Source organism: Netta rufina (assembly GCF_964035555.1).
Source record: "Netta rufina genome assembly, chromosome: 27".
Taxonomy (NCBI): domain Eukaryota; kingdom Metazoa; phylum Chordata; class Aves; order Anseriformes; family Anatidae; genus Netta; species Netta rufina.
In genome coordinates, this window is record NC_140151.1 from 2,079,472 (window position 1) to 2,099,131 (window position 19,660).

A 19,660-nucleotide genomic window follows, 5' to 3' on the forward strand; every position below is an offset into this window, starting at 1 on the left:
CGCGCGCGCGCGGGGCCGGGGGGGAGGGGGGAGCAGGGCGGGGCGCGCATGCGCGGGGCGGGTGGGGGATGGGGCGGGGGCTGCGGATGGGGCTGGGGGGGGGGGCCCGGCCCTGGGGGGGGGGGGCGCGTCCGAGGCCCCCCCAAATTCCTCAGGGCCCCTCCCCCCAAAAAAACAACCCCAACCCCTCACCCCCACCCCAAAAAAAGTAATAATAATAAATAAAAAAAAAAGATAAAGACACCCCCTAAAAAAAAAAGACCCCCCCAAAACACCCCCCCCAGAGACACCCCCCCAAGAGCCCTCTCCTAAAAGACCCCCCCAAAAGAGCCCCCCCCCAAACACCCCCCCAGAGAGCCCCCTCATAAAAGACCCCCCCAAAGAGCCCCCCCCAAAAAAAGACCCCCCCAAAACACCCCCCCCACAGACACCCCCCCAAAATAGCCGCCCCCCAAAAGAGCTCCCTCCTAAAAGACCCCCCCAAAGGGCCCCCCCCCCCAAAAAAAAAAAAAAACAAAAGCCCCCCCCTGCAAAAAGCCCCCCCCCCCAAAACCACCCCCCCTCCCCGTGCCCCCCCCCCCCCCCCGTGTTGCAGCAGGGACAGGCGAGGCCCGGGGGGCCAGAAAGGCTTTAATAGAGCGGGGAGGGGGTGCGGGGGGGGGGGGGTTTTGGGTGGGGGGGGGGGTAGTGTTTGTACATATGTACAGCCTTGTGCTTGGAGTCTGTCCGGCCCATCCCGCCGCCCGTCCGTCCGTCCGTCCGCAGCCCCCCCCCCCCCACCCCAACAGGGGGGTTAGAATTTGGGGGGGGGGGTCTCGGGGTCTCGTGGGGGGGGGGTGCCGGCCCCTCAGTTGTTCTCGAAGAGGGCCAGCAGGTCGTCGTTGCTGCTGCTGGGCAGGTCGGGGGGGCCCAGGTAGGACAGCAGCTCGTCGGGGTTCGTCAGCTCGGGGAGCAGCTGGGGGGGGGCACGGCCGACACCGTCAGCCCCCCCCCCAAAAACTAAAATAACCCCCATAACCCCCCCCCCCGCCTTTAACCACACACACACACCCGTAACTCACGTCCAGCGCTGGCTCGGGCCCCTCGCTGCTGCCCGCCATGGCGGCGCGGGGCCGAAGGCCAGGTCGGGGCCGTGCCCCCCCGGGGGGGCAGAAGGGCCCCGGGGGGGGCCGGGTGGGGGGCGCGGGGCCGGTGGGGCAGGGGCTGCGCGGTGCTGCCCAGGGCCGCCGCGTGGACGGCTCCATCCGGCCCGCGGGAGGCAGCTGGGGGGAGAGCCTTCGTCACCATCATCATCATCATCACCATCACCAGCGTCATCCTCCCCAGCGCCATCTTCATCATCCTCACCCTCCTCATCCTCACCCTCCTCAGCATCATCCTTCCCAATCACCGTCTTCGTCCCCCCCTCCTCACCCTCACCGTCATCATCCTCCGCCCTCCTCATCATCCTCACCCTCACCTTCATCCTCACCATCTTCATCATCCTCACCCTCACCTTCATCACCCTCCTCATCCTTACCCTCAGTCCTCATCATCCTCACCTTCATCATCCTCCTCATCACTATCCTCATGCTCCCCCTCCTCCTACCCTCACCTCATCCTCACCCTCCCCATCCTCAACCTCCCCCTCCCCTTCCTCACCCTTCACCATCATCCTCACCCCCCTCATCATCTTCCCCATCACCCTCTTCATCCTCACCCTCATCATCCTCACCGTCTTCATCCTCCTCACCCTCCCCATCTTCATCATCCTTATCCTCCCCCTCCCATCTTCCTCCCCTTCATCCTCCCCCTCCCCATCCTCATCCTCCCCATCCTCCCCCTCCCCACCTTCATCATCCTCCCCCTCCCCATCCTCATCCTCCCCCTCCCCATCTTCCTCCCCTTCATCCTCCCCCTCCCCATCCTCAACCTCCCCCTCCTCCCCCTCCCCACCTTCATCATCCTCCCCCTCCCCATCCTCATCGTCCCCCTCCCCATCCTCCCCCTCCCCTTCATCCTCCCCCTCCCATCTTCATCCCCACCCTCATCCTCACCCCCCCCCCCCCAGCCCCTCTGACCTGTCCGGAGAGAGGGGGCGCGGGCGGCTTCTCGGGGGGCAGGAGGCCGCCGGGGAGGTCGGGCGGGTAGGAGCCGGGGGGGGGCCCCGGCGCGAACTCGCTCAGCGTCGGCGTGCCGGGGGCGGCCGGGGGGAACGGCTCGGGGAAGCCGCCGGGCCCGGCGAAACCAGAACCTACCGCAGGGAAACGGGGGCCAGAGCGTCGGCGTCGGAAGGGGGGGACATTATGGGGATGGGGGGGGGACATTACGGGGATGGGGGGGACATTACGGGGATGGGATGGGGGAGGACACGCCGGGGAGCCCCCCGCTCACCTGGGCGCTGTACTCGGCGGGGGCGGGCGCGGCGGGGGGCGGCAGGGCCGGGAAAGGCGAGGAGCCGGGCCCCAGGGCGGCGATCATCTCCATGATGCTGGGCAGCACCATGTGCGTGGGGCTCATGGTCCGGCAGCGCTTCAAGGCCGGCCCGTCCGGCTCCTCCTTGACGTGCACGTCGGGTTTCACGGGGACGGGCTTCCAGCTGCACGTCGGGTCGATGGTGATCTCCTCGTAGTCCGAGCTGAGCGGGACGGCGGCTCAGGGGTGTGGGGAGGGGGTTATAGGGGGGTGATGGGGGGCGACGGGGGGCACGCGGCCCACCCCGGGGGTGCTCGGGGCGTTACGTACTTCTGGATGTAGATCAGGATGCCCAGCATGTACTGGTCCACCTCCAGCCCCTCCAGCAGCGCCGTCTTACTGCGGGCAGAGTAAGGGGGGTGAGGACGGAGCCCCGGGGATGGGCCCCAAGGGGCGGCCCCGTGGGGACAGCGAGGGACAAAGCCACGGGGACACTGAGTGGGGACACCGAGAGATGTCCCCGTAGGGACACTGAGGCACAGCTCCATGGGGACACCGAGGGATGGCCCTGAGAGGACACCGAGGGACACCGAGGACACCCAGCACCGCCACGGCACAGCCCCGAGGGGACACCGAGACACATCGAGGGATGGCCTGGTGGGGACACCGAGGGACACCGAGGGACGGCTCCATGGGGACACGACGCTCACCAAGGAGCATGGGGCACAACCTCACGGAGACACCACGATCGAAACCCCATGGGGACACCGAGGGACGGCTGCATGGGGACACCGAGGAATGGCTCTTTGGGGACACCAAGGTGCATCCCCGAGGGGACACGAGGGACAAGGGACCCCGCGGGCCGCACTCACTTGCAGACAGGGCAGCGCCACGTGCCCCGCTCGCAGTTGAGCTGCAGGTAGGACTCCAGGTCGAAGCACTGCGGGGGAGAGACGAGGCTGAGCTCCGGGGACAGGGGACACGGGGGGGGGGACACGGGGGTCCCCGCGGCGCCCACCTGTATGTGCCGGCAGTCGTGGCCCCTGGCGGGGAGCTGGATGCGTCGGAAGGTGATGGGGCACTTTAGGGACACCTTGATGGCCGTCTGCTCCACGCCGTCCTCGCCGTTGGGCCCCGGCGTGCCCGGGATGGTCCCGCTGCTGAAGTTGCGCTTGACTGAGGCCGGGGAGGGGGGGGTTGGTGGCGGAGGTGGTGAGGAGAGGGGTGCCCCCCCCACCGTCCCCGGCACTCACTTTTGGTGATGCAGTGCTCGGCGGGCAGCAGGCGCTTCTTGATGAGGCCCTGCAGCACCGAGCGCACCGAGGGCCGGTGCACCAGCTGCAGCACGAAGAGGTGCGACTGCGGGGGGGGGCGACAGCGGGGGGAGCGGCGTGAGGGGCGGCCCCGCGCCCCCGCCCGCCCCGGCCGCCCCCACTCACGCAGCAGCAGGCGGTGACGGTGATCTGGATGGTGTTGCGGCCGGGCTGGCAGACGTGCTTCAGGTAGAGCGGCTTGTGCGACGTCTTGTTGTCGCCGCGCTCGATGGTGAGCGGCGTGGCGTTGACGCTGACCTGCACGGAGGCCGGCCAGTTGGTGTTCATCTGCCGGTCCTCGTGGTGGTAGCACTTGAACTGCAGCTCCAGGTCGGGCCTGGGGGGCGGCACGGGTGGGCGCAGGGCACGGGTGGGCGCGGGGCTGCGCCGCGCCATGCGGCACTACGGCGCGCAGAACTGCGGAGCACCGCGCGGCACCACGGCGTGCAGTGCTGCACAGTGCCGAGCAGCACCATGGTGTGCAGTGCCATATAGCACCACGGAGCACTATGGCATGCAGTGCTGCGTAGTACTGAGCAGCACTATGGTGTGCAGTGCCATATAACACCACAGGGCACCATGGCATGCAGTGCTGCATAGTACTGAGCAACACTATGGCGTGCAGTGCCATATAGCACCACAGGGCACTATGGTGTGCAGTGCCATATAGCACTGCGCAGCACTATAGCATGCAGTGCTGCATAGTACCGAGCAGCACTATGGTGTGCAGTGCCATATAGCACCACGCAGTACCACAGCGTGCAGTGCTGCATAGTGCCGAGCAGTACTATGGCGTGCAGTGCCATGGAGCACCAAGCAGTACTATGGCGTGCAGTGCCATATAGCACCAAGCAGCACTATGGCATGCAGTGCTGCATAGCACTGAGCAGCACTACGGTGTGCAGTGCCACATAGCACCACAGGGCACTATGGTGTACAGTGCTGCATAGTGCCGAGCAGCACTATAGCGTGCAGTGCCATGGAGCACCGCACTGTGCCATGCGTCACTGCGCTGCACCCTTACGCCTCGCGGCCCCGTGCCGCCCCCCATGGCACCGTGTCAGGGTGTGCCGTGCCCCCACCCCCTCCCCACCCCTCCCCACCCCGCCCCGCGCCCCGACCTCATCATGAGCGTCTTGTAGACGGAGTCGCGCAGCTGGAAGACGTGGTTGCTGACGGCCAGGTTGTGCTGCAGGCGGAAGGGCTCCAGCACCACGCCGTCGCGCACCGGGAAGGTGAGGCGCAGCTCCTCGCCGGGGGGTGGCCCTGTGGGGCGGGCAATGGGGTGGTGGTGGGACCGGAGGGGGTGCGATGCGGGGGGGGGGTCAGGGGACGTAACAGGGCACCGGGGGGGGTCAGGGGATGCGGTGGGGTGGTTGTGGGGGGTCAGGGGGGTGCAGTGGGGCAGGGTTTAGGGGGACGGGGGTGCAGTAGGGTGGTGGTGGGGGGTCAGGGAGGTGCAGTGGGGCAGCAGTTGGGGTCCCCCCCCCAATTTAAGAACCCCTCTGCCTGAAGCCCCGCCCACCCGATGAGACCCCACCCACCACAGAAGCCCCACCCACTGCAGCACCACACCCCCATTGGAAAGCCCCTCCCACCCAGGCCACCACCCCCACGAAGCCCCTCCCCCTTCCCCATGGCCCCACCCCCTTTCCCACGAAGCCCCTCCCCCTGCCCCATTAATGGGCAGCGCCAGCAAGGCCCCGCCCCCAGCTGCCACAACCCCTTTGGCCACGCCTCCTTTATGCAGAAGCCCCGCCCACTCCCTAGACCCCTCCCTGCAGCACCCAGCCCTTAAAGGGGCGATGCCCCCTGCAGCGGGCGGTGGGCCCAGCCCCTACCCGAGGGCGAGGGGTGCAGGGCGGCGATGCCGGGCTTCATGTCGGGCAGGAAGGGCGACTTGACGTCCTGGCCGGGGGACATGTAGGGCGCCATGCTGCTCCCCGGCGTCATGGGCGGCGTGGGGTTCCCGGGCAGGGGCGAGCTGGGGTACCCCGGCATCGACCGGCCCGGCTGCGGGGGGCACCGGCACCGTCAGTGAGCGGCGGGGACCGGGCACCGCCGGCACCGGGCACCGTCCCGGGACACGTCCACGCCGCGAGGACTCACCCCGTTGATGGCCGCCTGGCTGTAGGTACCGAAGCTGGCGCCCTGCCCGTTGAACTGCTCGGCTGGCTGCGGGGAGAGGGACGTCCCCCAGGGCTGGCACCCGCGTCCCGCATCCCGGCCCCCCCCAGCCCTCGTCCCCGTGCCCGCTGGCCCCTTCTGTACCTTGTAGTAGGGCCCGGCGCTGCCCGAGGCGGAGAGGTACTGGCCCATGCCCGGCTGCATCCTGTGCCCGGGGTAGGACGGGGACGGAGCGGAGGGCTGGGGGGCGCTGGGGGCGTACTGGGTGCCGGCAGCGGGGTACTGCCCGCCCTGCAGGTACTGCTGTGCCGGGTATCCCTGCGGGCGCAGCGTCAGCACCGGGCACGGTCCCACCGCACTGGGGTGGGCGCAGGCACCCCGTTCCCACACTCACCTCACTGGAGTACGCCCGCTTGACGCCCTGGCGTGGGAGCTGCTGGCTCTGGGGGGGGCCGGGGTACGCGTGCTGCGGCATCCGCTGGCCGCCGTACAGGGCGCTCATGCCGGGCGCCCGCGCGGGGCTCATGCTCATGGGGGCCATGCCCGAGGGGCCCATGACGCCCGCCATGCCGGCCGGGCTCATACCGGCGGGCACGGCGGGGCCGCGTGGCGCCGCGTGGGGCAGGAACTGGCTGCTGAAGGGCTGCCCCGCTCCCATCTGCGGCACGGAGACAGCGGTCACCCCGGCCCCGCCGCCCCCGCCGCCCGCCCCCGCCGCCGCCGGGCTCTTACCGCCCCGTACTGGCTCAGCTCCTGGCTCTGCTTCTCCTGCAGCGCCGCCACCGTGGCCGTGGCCGTGGCGGTGGCCGTGGCGGCGGCGGCGGCCACGGCGGCGGCGGCGGCTGCTTGGGTGAAGTCGGCGGGGGGGCCGGCCGGCGTGCGAGGGGAGCCCCATCCCGCCGGGGCCGCTCGGGCTGCCCGCGTAGCTGCGGAGGACAGGGAGCGGGGAAGGAGCGCCGTGGCGGCCGGCGGCAGCGTGCCGCGGCGCGGAGCCCGCCTTACCTGGGGGCAAAGCCCGGTCCCCCGGGGTAGGAGCCGCGGCCGTAGACGCTCTGCTGCACGTAGCCCTTGCCGGGGGCGCCCTCGGCGAAGGGCTGCTGCGCCAGGAACTGCGGCGAGCTCATGCCCGAGCCGGTGCCGGCCATGCCGGGCAGCAGCGGGGTGCTGGAGCTGCTCCCCCCGGGGCCCATGGGGCTGCCGAAAACCTGGGGGGTGCGGAGGAGGAGGCGAGGGGGTGGGTGGGGAACCACGTCAGGCCCCCGGGGGCGGCGGCGCGGGGGTCCCGGGGGCGCCCGGGGCTGGGGGCAGGGTGCCGGCGGTACCTGGCTCTGGGAGGTGTTGCTGACACCCCACACGGTGGTTACCACGGAGAGGGATCCCGCCGGCTGATTGGTGCTTGGTTGCCAAGGAACAGCCTCGTATGCAAATGAACCATCACTAGAAAGAAAAACAACTTAATTAAGACGAAGGAAGGACACACGGAGGAGGCCACGCGCCCGGGTGGCACCGGGGGCCGGGGACGAGGGGGGGGGGGGGGGGGGAGGGGGGCGTCACGGCCCGGCACCGACCCACGCTCACCCGTGCGGCGTGGGCGGCAGCGACGGTTTCATGGGGTTCATGGGGTTCATCGGCCGCGGGCGGGCGCGGGCTGGCTCCTCCGAGGCTGCGGCGGGCGCTGCGCCGGCTGCGGGACGGCGGCACCGGCACCGGGGCTGCGGGAGGCACAGGAAACCGCGGGTCAGGGGCAGGGAAGGGAGCCGCGGGGACGGCACCGGGAAAAGAGGTGGGGGGACACCCCGGGGCACAGCCCCCCCCCACCCTCTCACAGCCCTTACCCCAAGGTCCTCGGGGTCCCCGATGCCGGGTGGCGGTGCTGGGAGAGGCGCGGAGCCTCCCTGGCGGGCACGGCCTCCCCCCGGCCTCCCGGCACAGGGACTTGGCGTCCTGCCCAGCCTGGCACGGGGACCGCGCCGGCACGCGCCTGCCCCTGCTGCTGGCCGTGGGGCTGCTGGGGGGCACCGGGTCCCCAAAAAAACCCCCCCGGGATGTCCTGGTAGCGGGGGGACACTCCTAGGGACGGGGCACCCCGGTCCCCTCCCCGCTCGCTGTCCCCTCTCCACGGGCGTCCCCCTGAAATCCCTGTGGGAGCAGCCCCCGCGCTGGGTGCTGGGGGCCGGGACGTGGCTGCCCCCCCCCAGCACCAAGGGGTCGGGGAAACCGCGGGGACTTTCCGTGGCAGCCAGGGCAGAGCTTGGGGGGGGGGGACAACGACGACGACGACGATGGTGACGATGCTGACGGTGACAGCGGACGTGCCCCCCGCCTCGCCCCCCACCCTCGCCAGGGAAACGCCGGCGCTGCCCGGGGTATTTCCAGCCCAGCCCGGCCGAGGTCACCCCGGCGCTTTCGCTTCCCCCCCTGTCCCCACGCAAAGGTGGCAGGGATGGGGGCGGCGCGGTGACATTTGGGGGGGGGTGACAACCCCCCAGCGCCCCCCGTCCCCCACCCCCCTGCGTGCTGCCTGCTCCCTGGGGTCCCCCTTGGGGTGGTGCCATCCCCGCAGACCCCAGGGCGCGGGGACACGGCACGGTGGGGGGGGGGGGTCCCACGGCCGGGGCCTGGAGGTGGGGGGGACAACACGGGGGGGCCACATTCGCCCCCCCCACGCCTCCTCGCTCCGTGACAGCGCCGTGCCCGGACCCTGCGTGGGCCGGGACCCCCCCCCACAGGGGCTGCCCACGGCGGTGGGCCCACGGCGGCGCCGTGACAAGTCCCGGGGGGCCGTGACAGCGCCGCGCCGGGCCCCCCCCCGCGTTTTTCCCCCCCCCCACCCGCGGCGCAGTTCCCACGGCAACGGCCCCACCGCTGCCCCACGGGGGAAGGATGGGGGGGGGGGGGGCGATTTTCAGCCGAGCCCCGGGTGGCGCAAAACTGCGCGCGGGGTCCCCCCCCCCGTGCCCTCCGGTGCCCCCCCCGGTGCCCCCCGTTCCCCCCCCGCACTCACCGAGCCGAGCGGCCCAAGATGGCCCTGGCGGCGCCGTGCGCGCGCGGCTGCGCGGAAGCTGCGCGGGATTTTCAGCCCGCGCGCGGCCCCGGCTCCATGGCGCGGCGGCGGGGGAGGGAGGGAGGGGGAGGGGAAAGAAGGGAGGGGGGTGGGGGAGGGCTGGGGGAGGTGGGGGGGGGGGGTGGGGGGGCGCGGAGCCGCGGCGGGGCGGGGCGGGGCCGAGCCGAACCGGGCCGGGCCGAGCCGAGCCCGCGCCGTGCCCGCGCCGCCGCGCGCCGCGCACAATGGGGCCGGGAGCTCTGCGCCGTGCGCGGCCCCGCCCCGCCCCTCCCCCCCCCCCTGCCCCCCCCCCCCCCCGCCAGGCGTGGGCAGCCGAGTGCCGAGACAGGGAGCGAGGACCTGGTGGGGGGGGGGGGGGCACAGAACCCACGCGTGTTCGGCGTGGGGGTGGGGGTAGGGGTGGGGATGCGCGCGGCGCTGCGCGGGGGCGCAGCGAGATGAGGGCAGAGGGAGGGGGGAGGGGGGGCGTGGGATGTGAGTGGGGGGGGGTTGTGACACGCGTGGGGGGGGCACGGACCCAGCACTGGGGTGAGGGGGTGCTGGGGAGGGGCAGAGGCACACGGGTGGGTGAGGGGGACGCCGCACCCCATGGGGACAGAGTGATGGGCACGAGTGGGGTCGGCGCCAGGAGCTCGGTGTTTATTTGGGGGGGGGGCAGCCCCGGCCCGTGGGGGGTCCCTGGGGGTCGCCCCATCCTCCCCCAGCACTCTGGGCAACCTGCACTGGGAGGAACTGGGAGGAACTGGGACAGGGAGGAAGCCGCTGTCGCATCGCGCACCCCACAGCCAGAACCCGACCCCCAGCCCCGGGGTGGCTCCACGAGGACGGAGCCCCCAAATCCTCCCCAAACCCATGGAGGGAGGGGGGGGTCGCAGCCCCTCTTCCCCCCGGCGCACAACGGACGGACAAGGAGCGGAGGCGCCGGGCGTTTTAGTTTCCAAGGTCTGTAGTTAAGGACGGAGACGGGAGGCGAGCGAGAGACAGACAGACGGACAGACAGACGGACAGACGGCGCCGGGGGCATGCTGCTGCGGCCACGCGGGGGGGGGGGGGGGGGGGGCTCAGGCCAGGTCCTTGAAGGCGTCCAGGTTGAAGGCCGTGTCCAGCAGGCGCTGCAGCTCCGTCAGGTGCGTCTTCTTGTTGCCCGTGGCGGGGGCAGCGGCCGGCTCCCTCCCCGCGTACCTGCATGGGAGGCGGCAGCGGGGTCAGGGGCACCAGAAGAGCCCCCCCCCTGCCCCGGCACGGCCCCGCGGTGGGGTCCCGGCCCCGCTCCTTACCACACGGGCTTGGCCCGGTTGATGGTGGTGCGCAGCCGGGGCTTGACGTAGTCGTAGTAGCCCTGGTTCTTGTGCTCCTCCTGGCACCACACCAGCTCGGCGTTGGGGTACTTCTGCGCCTCCTTCTGCAGGAGGTCGAAGGGGAACGGGGACAGCTGCGGAGGGGCAGAGGGAGAAATGAGGAGGGGGCCGCAGCCGGGACCAGCGGCACAGCCAAACCTCCGCCTCCCGCCCTCCTCCTGCTCATCGCGCCCCAGCCACGAGGCCTTTGAGCGTGGCCACGGGTGCCGGGGGGGGGCCTCACCTGCTCCACCCTGGTGATGGCCACGTCGGCCTCCATCTGCCGGGCCTTGCGCTCCCGCGTCAGGTCGTAGTACACCTTGCCGGTGCAGAACAGCACCCGCTTGACGTTGGCGGGGTTCTGGGCTGCGGGGCCGCTGTCGGGGATGACGCGGAGGAAATGGGTGCCTGCGAGGACACAACGCCACCCTCAGCGGCACGGGCACTGCGCCGGCACCGGCAGGGCGCAGCCGGTGACGGGAGGCTCCGGGAAGCCCCCGAAACCAGGTGGCTCGGCCAAAAAGGAGAAGGGAGATTGAGGCAGGAATGCGGGGAGGAGCTGCCCAGGGGCTGCTTATCTCAAGGGTTGGGAAAAGTGGCTCTGGGTGCCGGGGGGAGCGTGGTCGGGGAGACTGTGGAGGCGTGGGGCTGAGACCGCACGGCAGGACCGCGGCAGGGGACCCAACACGGCTCACGCCTGCGGAGAGCCGGCCCTATCCCACCCCCAGCCCTATTTCACCACGTCCCCATGCTGTGAGGGCAGGGATTAAGCCGGATGGAGGTGGTAGCTCGGGAAGCCAAGCCGGGGGTCTTCCTTGCCACACAGAGAGCCCCCCCTGCTGCTCCGACGGGCTCGGGAGGTGCTGGAAACCCTCATGAGCTGCTGCAGCCGCATGCGAGGAACCGGCGGAGCCGGCAGCTCGCCCCAGGGCGCCAGACACAGCGTTAATGAGGGGAGGCTCCAATTAGCTCAGAGCACGGCACACCCTGAGCTCAACTCGGGTGAGCGCTGCCCCTGCCCTGCAGAGCAAGGAGCAGGGCTTCCTCCGGGCACGGCGGACCCCAGCCTCTGCTGGCGTGAGCCCTGCTCGGCCTCAGCCAGAAAAGCAAAAACTGGCCGGGAGCCGCCGGGGGGGAGGCTGCTGCCAGGAGGACTTTACACCAAGCCAGGCCTGCCCTTCACCCTTCATCCCGCAGCGCGGCGTGCGGGCAGACAAACAGCTCCACGCTCCTCGTACCTGGCAGCATGTCATCGAAGCTGGAGCGAGCTTCGGGGTGGCGCAGCAGCGACTTTGGAGTGAAGATTATCAGCTGCAGGGGAAGGAGAAGAGGCAGAGCGAGGCGGTCAGCCGCGCCAGAACCGCCTCCCCTGCCAACAAACAGCAGAGCCTGCCCGTCCTGCCCGCCTTCCCCTGCCTCTGACCGGGAGCTGCCAGCAGAGATTTGCTCCTCGCTCGCTGCTGCGCTGCAGGAGGCTCGGCGCTGCCACCCCCACCTGCTTTCCCAGCCTGGATTTCCCCTGGGAAGAGGCTGCAGAGCTGCCAGGGACCTGCCTCCCTCGCGCGGCCGCAGCGCCAGGAGGTGTAGGCTGCGCTGGATTATTTGTCAGTGCCCCCAGCCCTGACGTCTCTGCCCTGCCCACCGAGTGTTGGAAGGGCTCGCGGCCACCCCAGCCTGCGGGGACCGGCTCGCAGCACGTCCTGTACCGCAGCAACCCCAGCACCACAAGGTCCTTGCTCCTCGCTGGCTCGGACTCAGGCTGCCCGCTCGCCTGGCCGTGGGTACGCAGTGACACGCAGGGCACGAGAGCAGAGGGGCTGCTCCATCCTCCCAAGGACAGCGGGGATTTTAACCCGGGAGCAGCCCCGCCAGCAGCTCCCAGCGCTTCCCGCGTTGTGCTCCGGGCTCTGCCTCGCTGCTAGCCCTGCTCTGCCCACATTTGCTGCCCCGAGCCCCATCCTCAGGCTCGGCACGGACCCGGGGCTGCCCTGCCCTGGCTTGCAGCTGTGTGAAGCGGAGCAGAAAGCACAGGCCCGCTGGTACTGACCGGCTTGCGGAAAGGCAGGAGGATCTGGCGCCGGAGGACGTGGAAGAAGTTGGCTGGAGTGGAGCAGTTCACGACGATCCAGTTGCAGTCGTACAGCTGGCGCACGTCAAAGTCGTCCAGTTTCTGCCTCGACAAGCACAGTTCAGAGGGTTTCCAGAAACACGAGTGCCTCTTAGCCCCAGCGCTCCGGCTGGCGGGAAGGCCGGTGGCACGCAGCCCCTGCCTCTCCTCTCGCCCCCCTTCTGCCCTGTCCCGCTCCCTCCACAGCACACAGAACCCGCAGCACCTGGGCAGGCTGCATCTTTGCGCCCTGGGGCAGCCAGGAACTCCCTCCCCACCGTGTCACAGCACTTTTGGGGACGCAGCAGGCACAGAGGCAGCGTGGCTGCAAGCCTCGGCACCGGGTGCAGCCCCTCTGCCGAGCGCAGCCAGCTGCAGCGCAGGGACCCCCAACCAAAACGCCTCCCGGAGCCCCCCTGGGGGCTGCTCCCTCCCCCGAGTGTTAGGACAAGATCCAGGGCACAGCGAGGGCCCCAGCAGGGACAAGCAGGAGGGCCGGGCTGAGCTCGGCATGGCTGCCACTCACAGGGAAGACGTCGGGATCGTCATTGCACATCTGCAAGAATCGCTCCGGGCGGGCAGACGAGTGCTCGGGACCCTGCAGGTGAAGCAAACGGCACGAGCAGCTGCAGCGGGTGCCATAAAGCACGGCCTCGCGCCCAGCACCTCGGGGTGCCCAGGTCCTCACCATGCCCTCCATGCCATGGGGAAGCAGCAGGACGATGCCGTTCTGCCTCACCCACTTGGCCTGCCCGGGACAGATGAACTGGTCGATAATGCACTGGGCGGTGTTGTGGAAGTCCCCAAACTGGGCCTCCCAAAGCACCAGGGCGTTGGGGCTGGCCATGGCAAAACCCAGCTCGAAGCCTGTGGGAGGAAGAGGAGGAGGAGGAGGAGAAGGTCGTCTTCCCGGAGCCCCCCCCACGGCCTGGCCCTGGGGGTGGGTGCGGAGCCCCCCGCTCACCAAGGACGCCGTACTCGGACAGGGAGCTGTTGCAGACGGTGTAGGGAGCCTGGTTGGGCCACAGGTGGTTCATGGGGATGCAGGTCCTCTTGTCCACGTTCTGGTCGTGCAGGACGTGGTGGCGATGGCTGGAAGAGAGGACAGCACGTCTCCGTCACCACCCCGCCAAACACAAGCTGCTGCCTCATCGGGGCTCTACCCCAGCCAACTTCCCCTTCCCGGCTCGTGGCACCAGCTGCTTGATGCACTCTCCTGGACTTCTTTTGCCAACGAGGGCTCAAAACGGCCAAAAAAAAAAAAACACAAAACCAAAAAAAAAACAGGACAAAGACCGCGTCACTTTGGATCCCTTCCAGAAGGCTGTGACTGCCTGGAGCCAACGCGCTGCTCTACCTGAACGTCCCCCTCTCGACGTCCTGGCCGCTCAGGCGGATGTGGATGCCCTCTTTGAGGAGGGAGCCGAATGCCATGTACTCGGCCAGGGCCCAGTCCACAGTCCTGTTCTTCACCATCTCCCCGCGGGTTTTCAGGATACGGCTCAGACCTGCGGGGACAGAAGGTGCAGGAGGGCGCTCGGTGACAAGGCGCCTGTCCCACAGCCCGCCTGAGGACTGGGAAACCGCAAACGCCTCGGGTAGAGGCTGTGCCTGTGTGGGAGGGAGGCACAGGAACGAGGAAGCAGGAGTGCAGGGAAGGATGAGCTCCGAGGAGGAGCTGCTCCTCGGTCCCTTAACCACAGCTCCCTCGTGAACCGATTCGCGGTGCCGCAAAGAAGCGTGTCTGGGTGCTGTGACATCCCCCCTGCCCCTCCTTCCAGGCGTTGTTCCAGCCCTCACCCACATCCCCTCCCCTGGCAGCGCACAGCCCGGCAGAGCTGCAGCTCGCCCCTACCTCCGTGGATAGTGAAATCCTCCACCGGCACGGAGCTGGCCACTTGGCCGATGTGCGTCAAGTCCTCCTCGTTCAGGCCGGTGGAAGGGCAGGTCATGCTGCGGGGCTGGCCGTCCAGAGTGAAGAAACCTGCAAGCAGGGGGTTTGCTCACGTTTACTAACAGTTGTCACAGCACCAGGAGCCCCGGCTGGCTTTAGGGGAGCCAGGCTACTTGCCAGGGACCTCCAAAAGTTGCTAGCGACTGACCAGGCCAGGGTGAGTCCAGCCAGTGCTTGATGTGCAAAATCTTCTCATCCTTGGATCTCGCATGGGCCTCCTCGCATATCTTATCATACTTAGCAATTTCCTCCTGAGAGGCAGAACAAGGCGAAAAAGCGTTAGGGAGGAGGCTCCAGACAAGGGTGCTGAGCCTGGGGGCCTCAGCACAAGCTTGCAAGGGTCCTGGGGGGCACAGCCGGTCCCTGCAGCAGGGCACAATAAATCCCCCACAACTGGTGGACCCCCCAGGCCCTGCAGCTCAGCCTCGGAGCACAGAATTGCTGCAGGAGAGCCCCATGCCCCTGCAAACATCTCTGCTGAACTGACAGCTCCCATGCAGCCCGTGGTGCTGCAAAATAGGGCTGAGAGTCCCCGGGGCCAGGCGGAGCCATGCAGGGAGCCTGCTGCAGAGCGCACAAGGCACGGCGCTCCCGCAGGTCCCGCTGCCGCCACCCGGCACCGCACGGGCTGTGCCGCAGCGACCCAGGGGCAGTCAGTGAACGAGATGTTCCTGCGCTGCTCGGGGCTGGCACAGTCCAAGGACAAGCCTCTGCTCCTGCCCCAGCTGCTGCGGGCGCTCGCCCAAGCGTAGCACAGCTCTGCCACCTTTAGGTGACGAGCGCGAGCAGAAACGGGCCCCGAAGGTCTGGCACCCCCGGGTCTGAACCAAAAAAAGGGGCTTCGAGGGGTTTCGCACAGGACAGTGCAGCAGCTGGGGCAGGTCTAGGGGCTGCTCAGACACCGGGCTTTTCCCTGAGCTAGCCAAGCGCTGCAGCAGGTCCCTGCGTGGCACTGGGACGCCCCAGCCCTCTCCGTGTCCCCCCAGGCCAAGAAACCTTTCCGCTCCCTCACGCAGGGGCTGCGTGCTGCCAGCTCCTCCTGCCCCCCATCCTTCAGCCCGCGGCGCTGCCCAGCCCTGGGGAGCTGCCGCCTGCGGTTCTCCTCGCGGGCCCCCGGTGACAGTACCTCGTACTCCGGCTGATTTACCACCCCCTGTGAAATTAACAGCTCCGCGTATTTCTGCAGCACCGGCTTCTGCTTGCGGATCTGTTTGTACATCAGGGGCTGCGTGAACATGGGCTCATCCATCTCGTTGTGCCCGTTGCGCCTGTAACACACCTGCCGGGAGGGAAAAGAGCCTTTGAAAGCAGCTGCCTGCGACGTGCAGCCCAGGAGGCGGCCGGTTACCTGGCTGTGTGCCGGGAAGAGTCCAAGCCAGCCCAGCAGGGCCCGGCTCTGTCCTCCTGAACGCAGGAGGGCCCCGCACAGCCAGAGACAGCTTTTCCTCTCCAAGTGCTGTTACACCCTCATCGCCTTGCTTTCCATCCTCTCTTTCCCTCCCCTCACAGTGAACAGGTCAAAAAGGCTGCAAAAGCCCCCAGGAGAAACCCCAGCGTCCGGAACCCGCACCCCGAGAGGCGTTTTGTGGGCATCCAGGAACTCCGCAGCAGCGACTGCTCTACGGGACAGCCCCGCGCCACGTTCCTTGTTCCTTACCAAATCCACGACCACGTCCTTATGGAAGGTGCTCCGCCACTCCGCTGCCACGTTACACACGTACACCACGGCCTCCGGGTCGTCGGCGTTGACGTGGAAGATGGGCGCGTTCACCACGCGGGCCACGTCCGTGGGGTACGGCGAGGAGCGGGCCATGCGGGGGTCCGTGGTGAAGCCGATCTGCAGCGGGCCAGAGGGGACAGGGGACGGAGCGGTGAGGATTTGGAAAGCCTCGTTCCCTCCAGCAGGTCGCTGCTCGCGAGGGAAGCCCCCGGGCCCCGGGCCAGGCTTGTTTCATCGGCTCGGGCAGTGCCAGGTGGACGCGGGCAGTGCCAGGCCAAGCTCGGTGCCTGCGGCTGAGCCGGGGCTTCCCCCGGCCCCATCCTCAGCTGGCACCAGGGAGCACGGCCCCAGGCACCTCCTGCTGCCCTGGCACCGCGGCCCAGCCTGGCCGGGCAGCAAAGCCAGGATTAAAACCCCGGGCGAGGGCCGTGCAGCAGGGGATGTGCTCCTCACCTGGTTGTTCACCACGACGTGCACGGTGCCGTGCGTGGTGTAGGAGGGCAGGTCGCTCAGGTGGAAGGTCTCGTACACGATTCCCTGCCCGGCGAAGGCCGCGTCTCCATGCAGGAGGATGGACATCACCTGCGGGGGGACACGGGGCTGAGGTGGCCGCCAGGAAGGGGCCCAGGGCTCATCCCCCGAGCCTCGGGCTTCCCTGGAAGGTCTCTGAGCAGCTCGTGAGCGTGTCCGAGGCCTTCTCAGAGGATCGGAGCGGTGTCAGCTGTGGCTGGTGCAATGCCAGGGGGAGGCTGGGGCCGTCGGCTGTCCCACCTCAACACCCCACGGAGGGGTCGCCCTCTCGGCAGCTTGAGGGGGCAGCTGGTGACGTGATGGTGGCCGGAGGGCACTGGCTGGGAGGCGAGTCCCATTCCCAGGCACAAACACCCCTAAACAAGGCCTTTTTCTGGGACGAGCCAAGGAAAATGCACTTCTCATGCACGCTTTCACCCAGGACAGAGGGCATCCCGGCAGGAGATCCTGCGCTCGCTGCTGGGCCGAGCTGGGCAGGGAGCTCGCTGCGGCTCCAGTTCTGTGTTCTGATATTTTACCCGGGGGCTGGCTGAGGACGCTGCCTGTCAGACGAGGACAGAGCTCATCTATTTATATTCCAGCCCTCACAGCGTGGGAGGAAGGGAAGTACTTTTGATCTCACCCTTCCACTTCTTCTGGAGTGTTAGAGGCAGGTCTGTGATGAATCAGGCAGTGAAAGCGTTCCCAAATAAATCCCCCAAAAGCCCACCGCTGGCCTGCCCTCACATCTGGGCCCGTGTCACACCGCTGTCCCCACCAGGGGGGTCCCCTCCCGGCCCCAGCTCGCCCACCCCGAGGTCTGGGAGCACCCGGTCACATTTCGATAGATCCTCCAGCCTAAAGCTGCTGCTTCTGAGGCCTCCAGGCAAACAATCATCAGCTGGGCTCCTTTGCCTGGCTTTGCTCTGCGTGCAGATTCGCCTGATCCCCACCAAACCCACCCAGTTTGTGCCAAATCACGGCGAGGGAGCAGGGTGGGCACCATTTACCTTCTTCCCTTCCGTGTCCCCGCAGTAGAACTGCTCTGCTTTAGTCTTGCCTTGAACGACGGGGTCAGCTGCCTCCAAGTGAGAGGGGTTTGCCACGAGGGAAAGGGTGATGTTCCTGTCGGTGACGCGGTTGATCCTCCGGTGGTACATCCCCAGGTGGTACTTCACGTCACCGGAGCCCTGGGGGAGGGAGAGGAGAGTCACTGCCACGCAACGGGGGCTGCTCGTGGATGGGGCAGGGTGGCACTGACCCCGGGGGCTGCAAAAAGAGGGCTCCTTGCTGCCAGAAACCACGTCTGCTGCCCACCCGCAGCTGGCAGAAGGCAGCAGGATTCAGCAGCTGGCCTGGCACCCACCACAGCAGCAGCCTGATGTAGGCACCAAGACACACGCAACCATCAGGCGGGCATCGAGCCCGGTTTTGGGCAGTCCCCAGGTGCCAGGGAAGGAGCAAGCGAGGTGGGTTTGGGGAAGACACCGGGCAAGAGCGCTGGGGAGAGCGGCTGCCGCTCGCTTCCTCTCCAAGAGGAGCTCCTGAGGCACGCGGGGCACCCTGGAAACCCACCTGAAGGGCAGGGCACGATGAAGCTTTCCAAATGCCAAACCATCCTGGCTCAACTTGGCTTTGGGGCACAAGCAACAGCACCAGGGAGGGAGCTCAGAGCCTCTGGAGTGGCTGCAGGTCCCACATGGGTCCCATGGGGCTGAGGCACGGCCCCGAGCCGACCCCTGCCTCCGGTGCAGCCCCCAGGGACCGGGCCAGTCGGGGTGACCGCAGCAACCTGGGCAGGCACCGTGCTGCTGCTGCTCACCTTCCTTGCACCTCCTCATTTACCAAAAGCCGTTTTACGCCCTGCAGAGGCTGCCACCAGCCCGGCCTCCCCTAGAGACGGAGCAGACTCTGCCGCGGAGGCCGGGACAGGCACCGACGGTCACGCACCGAGGATTCGGTGGCAGGGGCGTGCGGTGCCCTGGGGCACGCTGGAGAAATCTCTGCAGCACCGAGCGAGCCGCCAGCCGCGCCTGATCCAGCTCGCGCTGCGCTGCCACGGCCCCCAGGGGCCAAACGGGGACAGACTACAAATTGCTAGGGAAACGGCGCAGAGGAGGAGACTCACCTCGTCAGCAGCCTCCAGCTTGGAGTCGAACTGACAGAAGATCTGCTCCAGCTCCTTCCTGATCACGTTGGCGAGAACATTCAGACGCCCTCTGCAAAAGCAACGCTGCCGTCAGCAGCCAGCCGAGGAGCAGGGCGCGAGCACAGCCCCGTGCTGTCCCCGTCACACCGAGCTGCAGGGAGCAGCCAGGGGACGGGGCTCTGCATTTTCACCCCTCCTGCACCCCCAGAACAGCGAGGTCGAATCCTGCTCTTGGATACAAGCTCTGCTCACACTGAGCCCCTCCTGCCAAAGCCCCGGAGCAGCCGTGGCAGGTTGTGCAGAGCAGCACCTGGGACAGCCCCACACCTTGTGCTGAGCACATTTCTTGTGATATAAGGCAAGGTCTCTGCTGCTCGAGGCACCGCGCCTCTCACCACTCTCCAGAAGAATGAGAAATAAGCTGAAGCCAGTGACACAGATCAGTGGAGAGCTGATGAGGCCTGAGCCCTTGAGCCAAGCGCTCGGCTGATGATGGCTCAGCCTGGAGCCAGCCTGGCCCTGCAGCACTGAGCCCCAGGAGCATCCCTGTCCCCATCCCCATCCCTGTCCCCATCCCCATCCCTGTCCCCATCCCCATCCCCATCCCCAAAGCGCTGCGGCGCACAGGGACAGTTACCTGTGGGGCATTCCCATGATAACATAATCCACTCCCTTCTCACTCGACTTATCAATGATGGTCTTTAAGGCTGGGATCAGCACTTCACAGCCCTCCAGACCAAAACGCTTCTCCGAGGACCATTTCCGATGGAGGAACTCCTCAAACCTGGAAGGCAAGGTGAGAGAGAGATCACTCCCAGGCCTCCCACTGATGGCAGGACCAGAGAGGAGACAGGGACCTTACGGGAACCGCAGCACAAGGTGATGCTCCGGCAGGCACCACGCAGCAGCCCAGCACCCTCTGCAGAGCTCCCCCACCCTGCACAAACACTGACTCTGTGCTGCGCTCAGGCCCGCTGCACAGCAT

General features: G+C 68.2%; 2 protein-coding genes across 3 annotated transcripts in view; both read right to left on the reverse strand.

The window, feature by feature from the left end:
• Window positions 1-683: 683 nt before the first annotated feature.
• Window positions 684-9,057, reverse strand: ZMIZ2 (zinc finger MIZ-type containing 2). Its single transcript, XM_084302272.1, is given in 20 exon segments — window positions 684-955; window positions 1,062-1,262; window positions 2,061-2,233; window positions 2,373-2,617; window positions 2,725-2,793; window positions 3,267-3,334; window positions 3,413-3,570; window positions 3,648-3,753; window positions 3,834-4,044; window positions 4,829-4,973; window positions 5,549-5,720; window positions 5,817-5,882; window positions 5,979-6,152; window positions 6,229-6,492; window positions 6,567-6,701; window positions 6,703-6,760; window positions 6,837-7,039; window positions 7,157-7,271; window positions 7,413-7,546; window positions 8,839-9,057. Coding segments are annotated over 19 exon segments (2,721 nt in total). The 5' UTR covers window positions 7,463-7,546; window positions 8,839-9,057; the 3' UTR covers window positions 684-847.
• Window positions 9,058-9,826: 769 nt separating this feature from the next.
• OGDH (oxoglutarate dehydrogenase) overlaps window positions 9,827-19,660 on the reverse strand; it is a 33,374-nt gene continuing 23,540 nt past the window's right edge. For both annotated transcript variants that reach the window (XM_084302369.1, XM_084302370.1), the window contains 17 exons: window positions 19,313-19,459; window positions 18,655-18,745; window positions 17,537-17,716; window positions 16,470-16,598; window positions 15,954-16,133; window positions 15,423-15,575; window positions 14,445-14,547; window positions 14,198-14,326; window positions 13,700-13,850; window positions 13,307-13,434; window positions 13,031-13,209; window positions 12,869-12,940; window positions 12,283-12,405; window positions 11,474-11,546; window positions 10,480-10,643; window positions 10,176-10,330; window positions 9,827-10,080 (listed from right to left, as the gene is read on the reverse strand). In XM_084302369.1, the coding sequence (XP_084158495.1) occupies window positions 9,960-10,080; window positions 10,176-10,330; window positions 10,480-10,643; window positions 11,474-11,546; window positions 12,283-12,405; window positions 12,869-12,940; window positions 13,031-13,209; window positions 13,307-13,434; window positions 13,700-13,850; window positions 14,198-14,326; window positions 14,445-14,547; window positions 15,423-15,575; window positions 15,954-16,133; window positions 16,470-16,598; window positions 17,537-17,716; window positions 18,655-18,745; window positions 19,313-19,459 (2,278 nt within the window). In that variant the 3' untranslated portion in view covers window positions 9,827-9,959. The remainder of the gene's footprint in view (window positions 10,081-10,175; window positions 10,331-10,479; window positions 10,644-11,473; window positions 11,547-12,282; window positions 12,406-12,868; window positions 12,941-13,030; window positions 13,210-13,306; window positions 13,435-13,699; window positions 13,851-14,197; window positions 14,327-14,444; window positions 14,548-15,422; window positions 15,576-15,953; window positions 16,134-16,469; window positions 16,599-17,536; window positions 17,717-18,654; window positions 18,746-19,312; window positions 19,460-19,660) is intronic.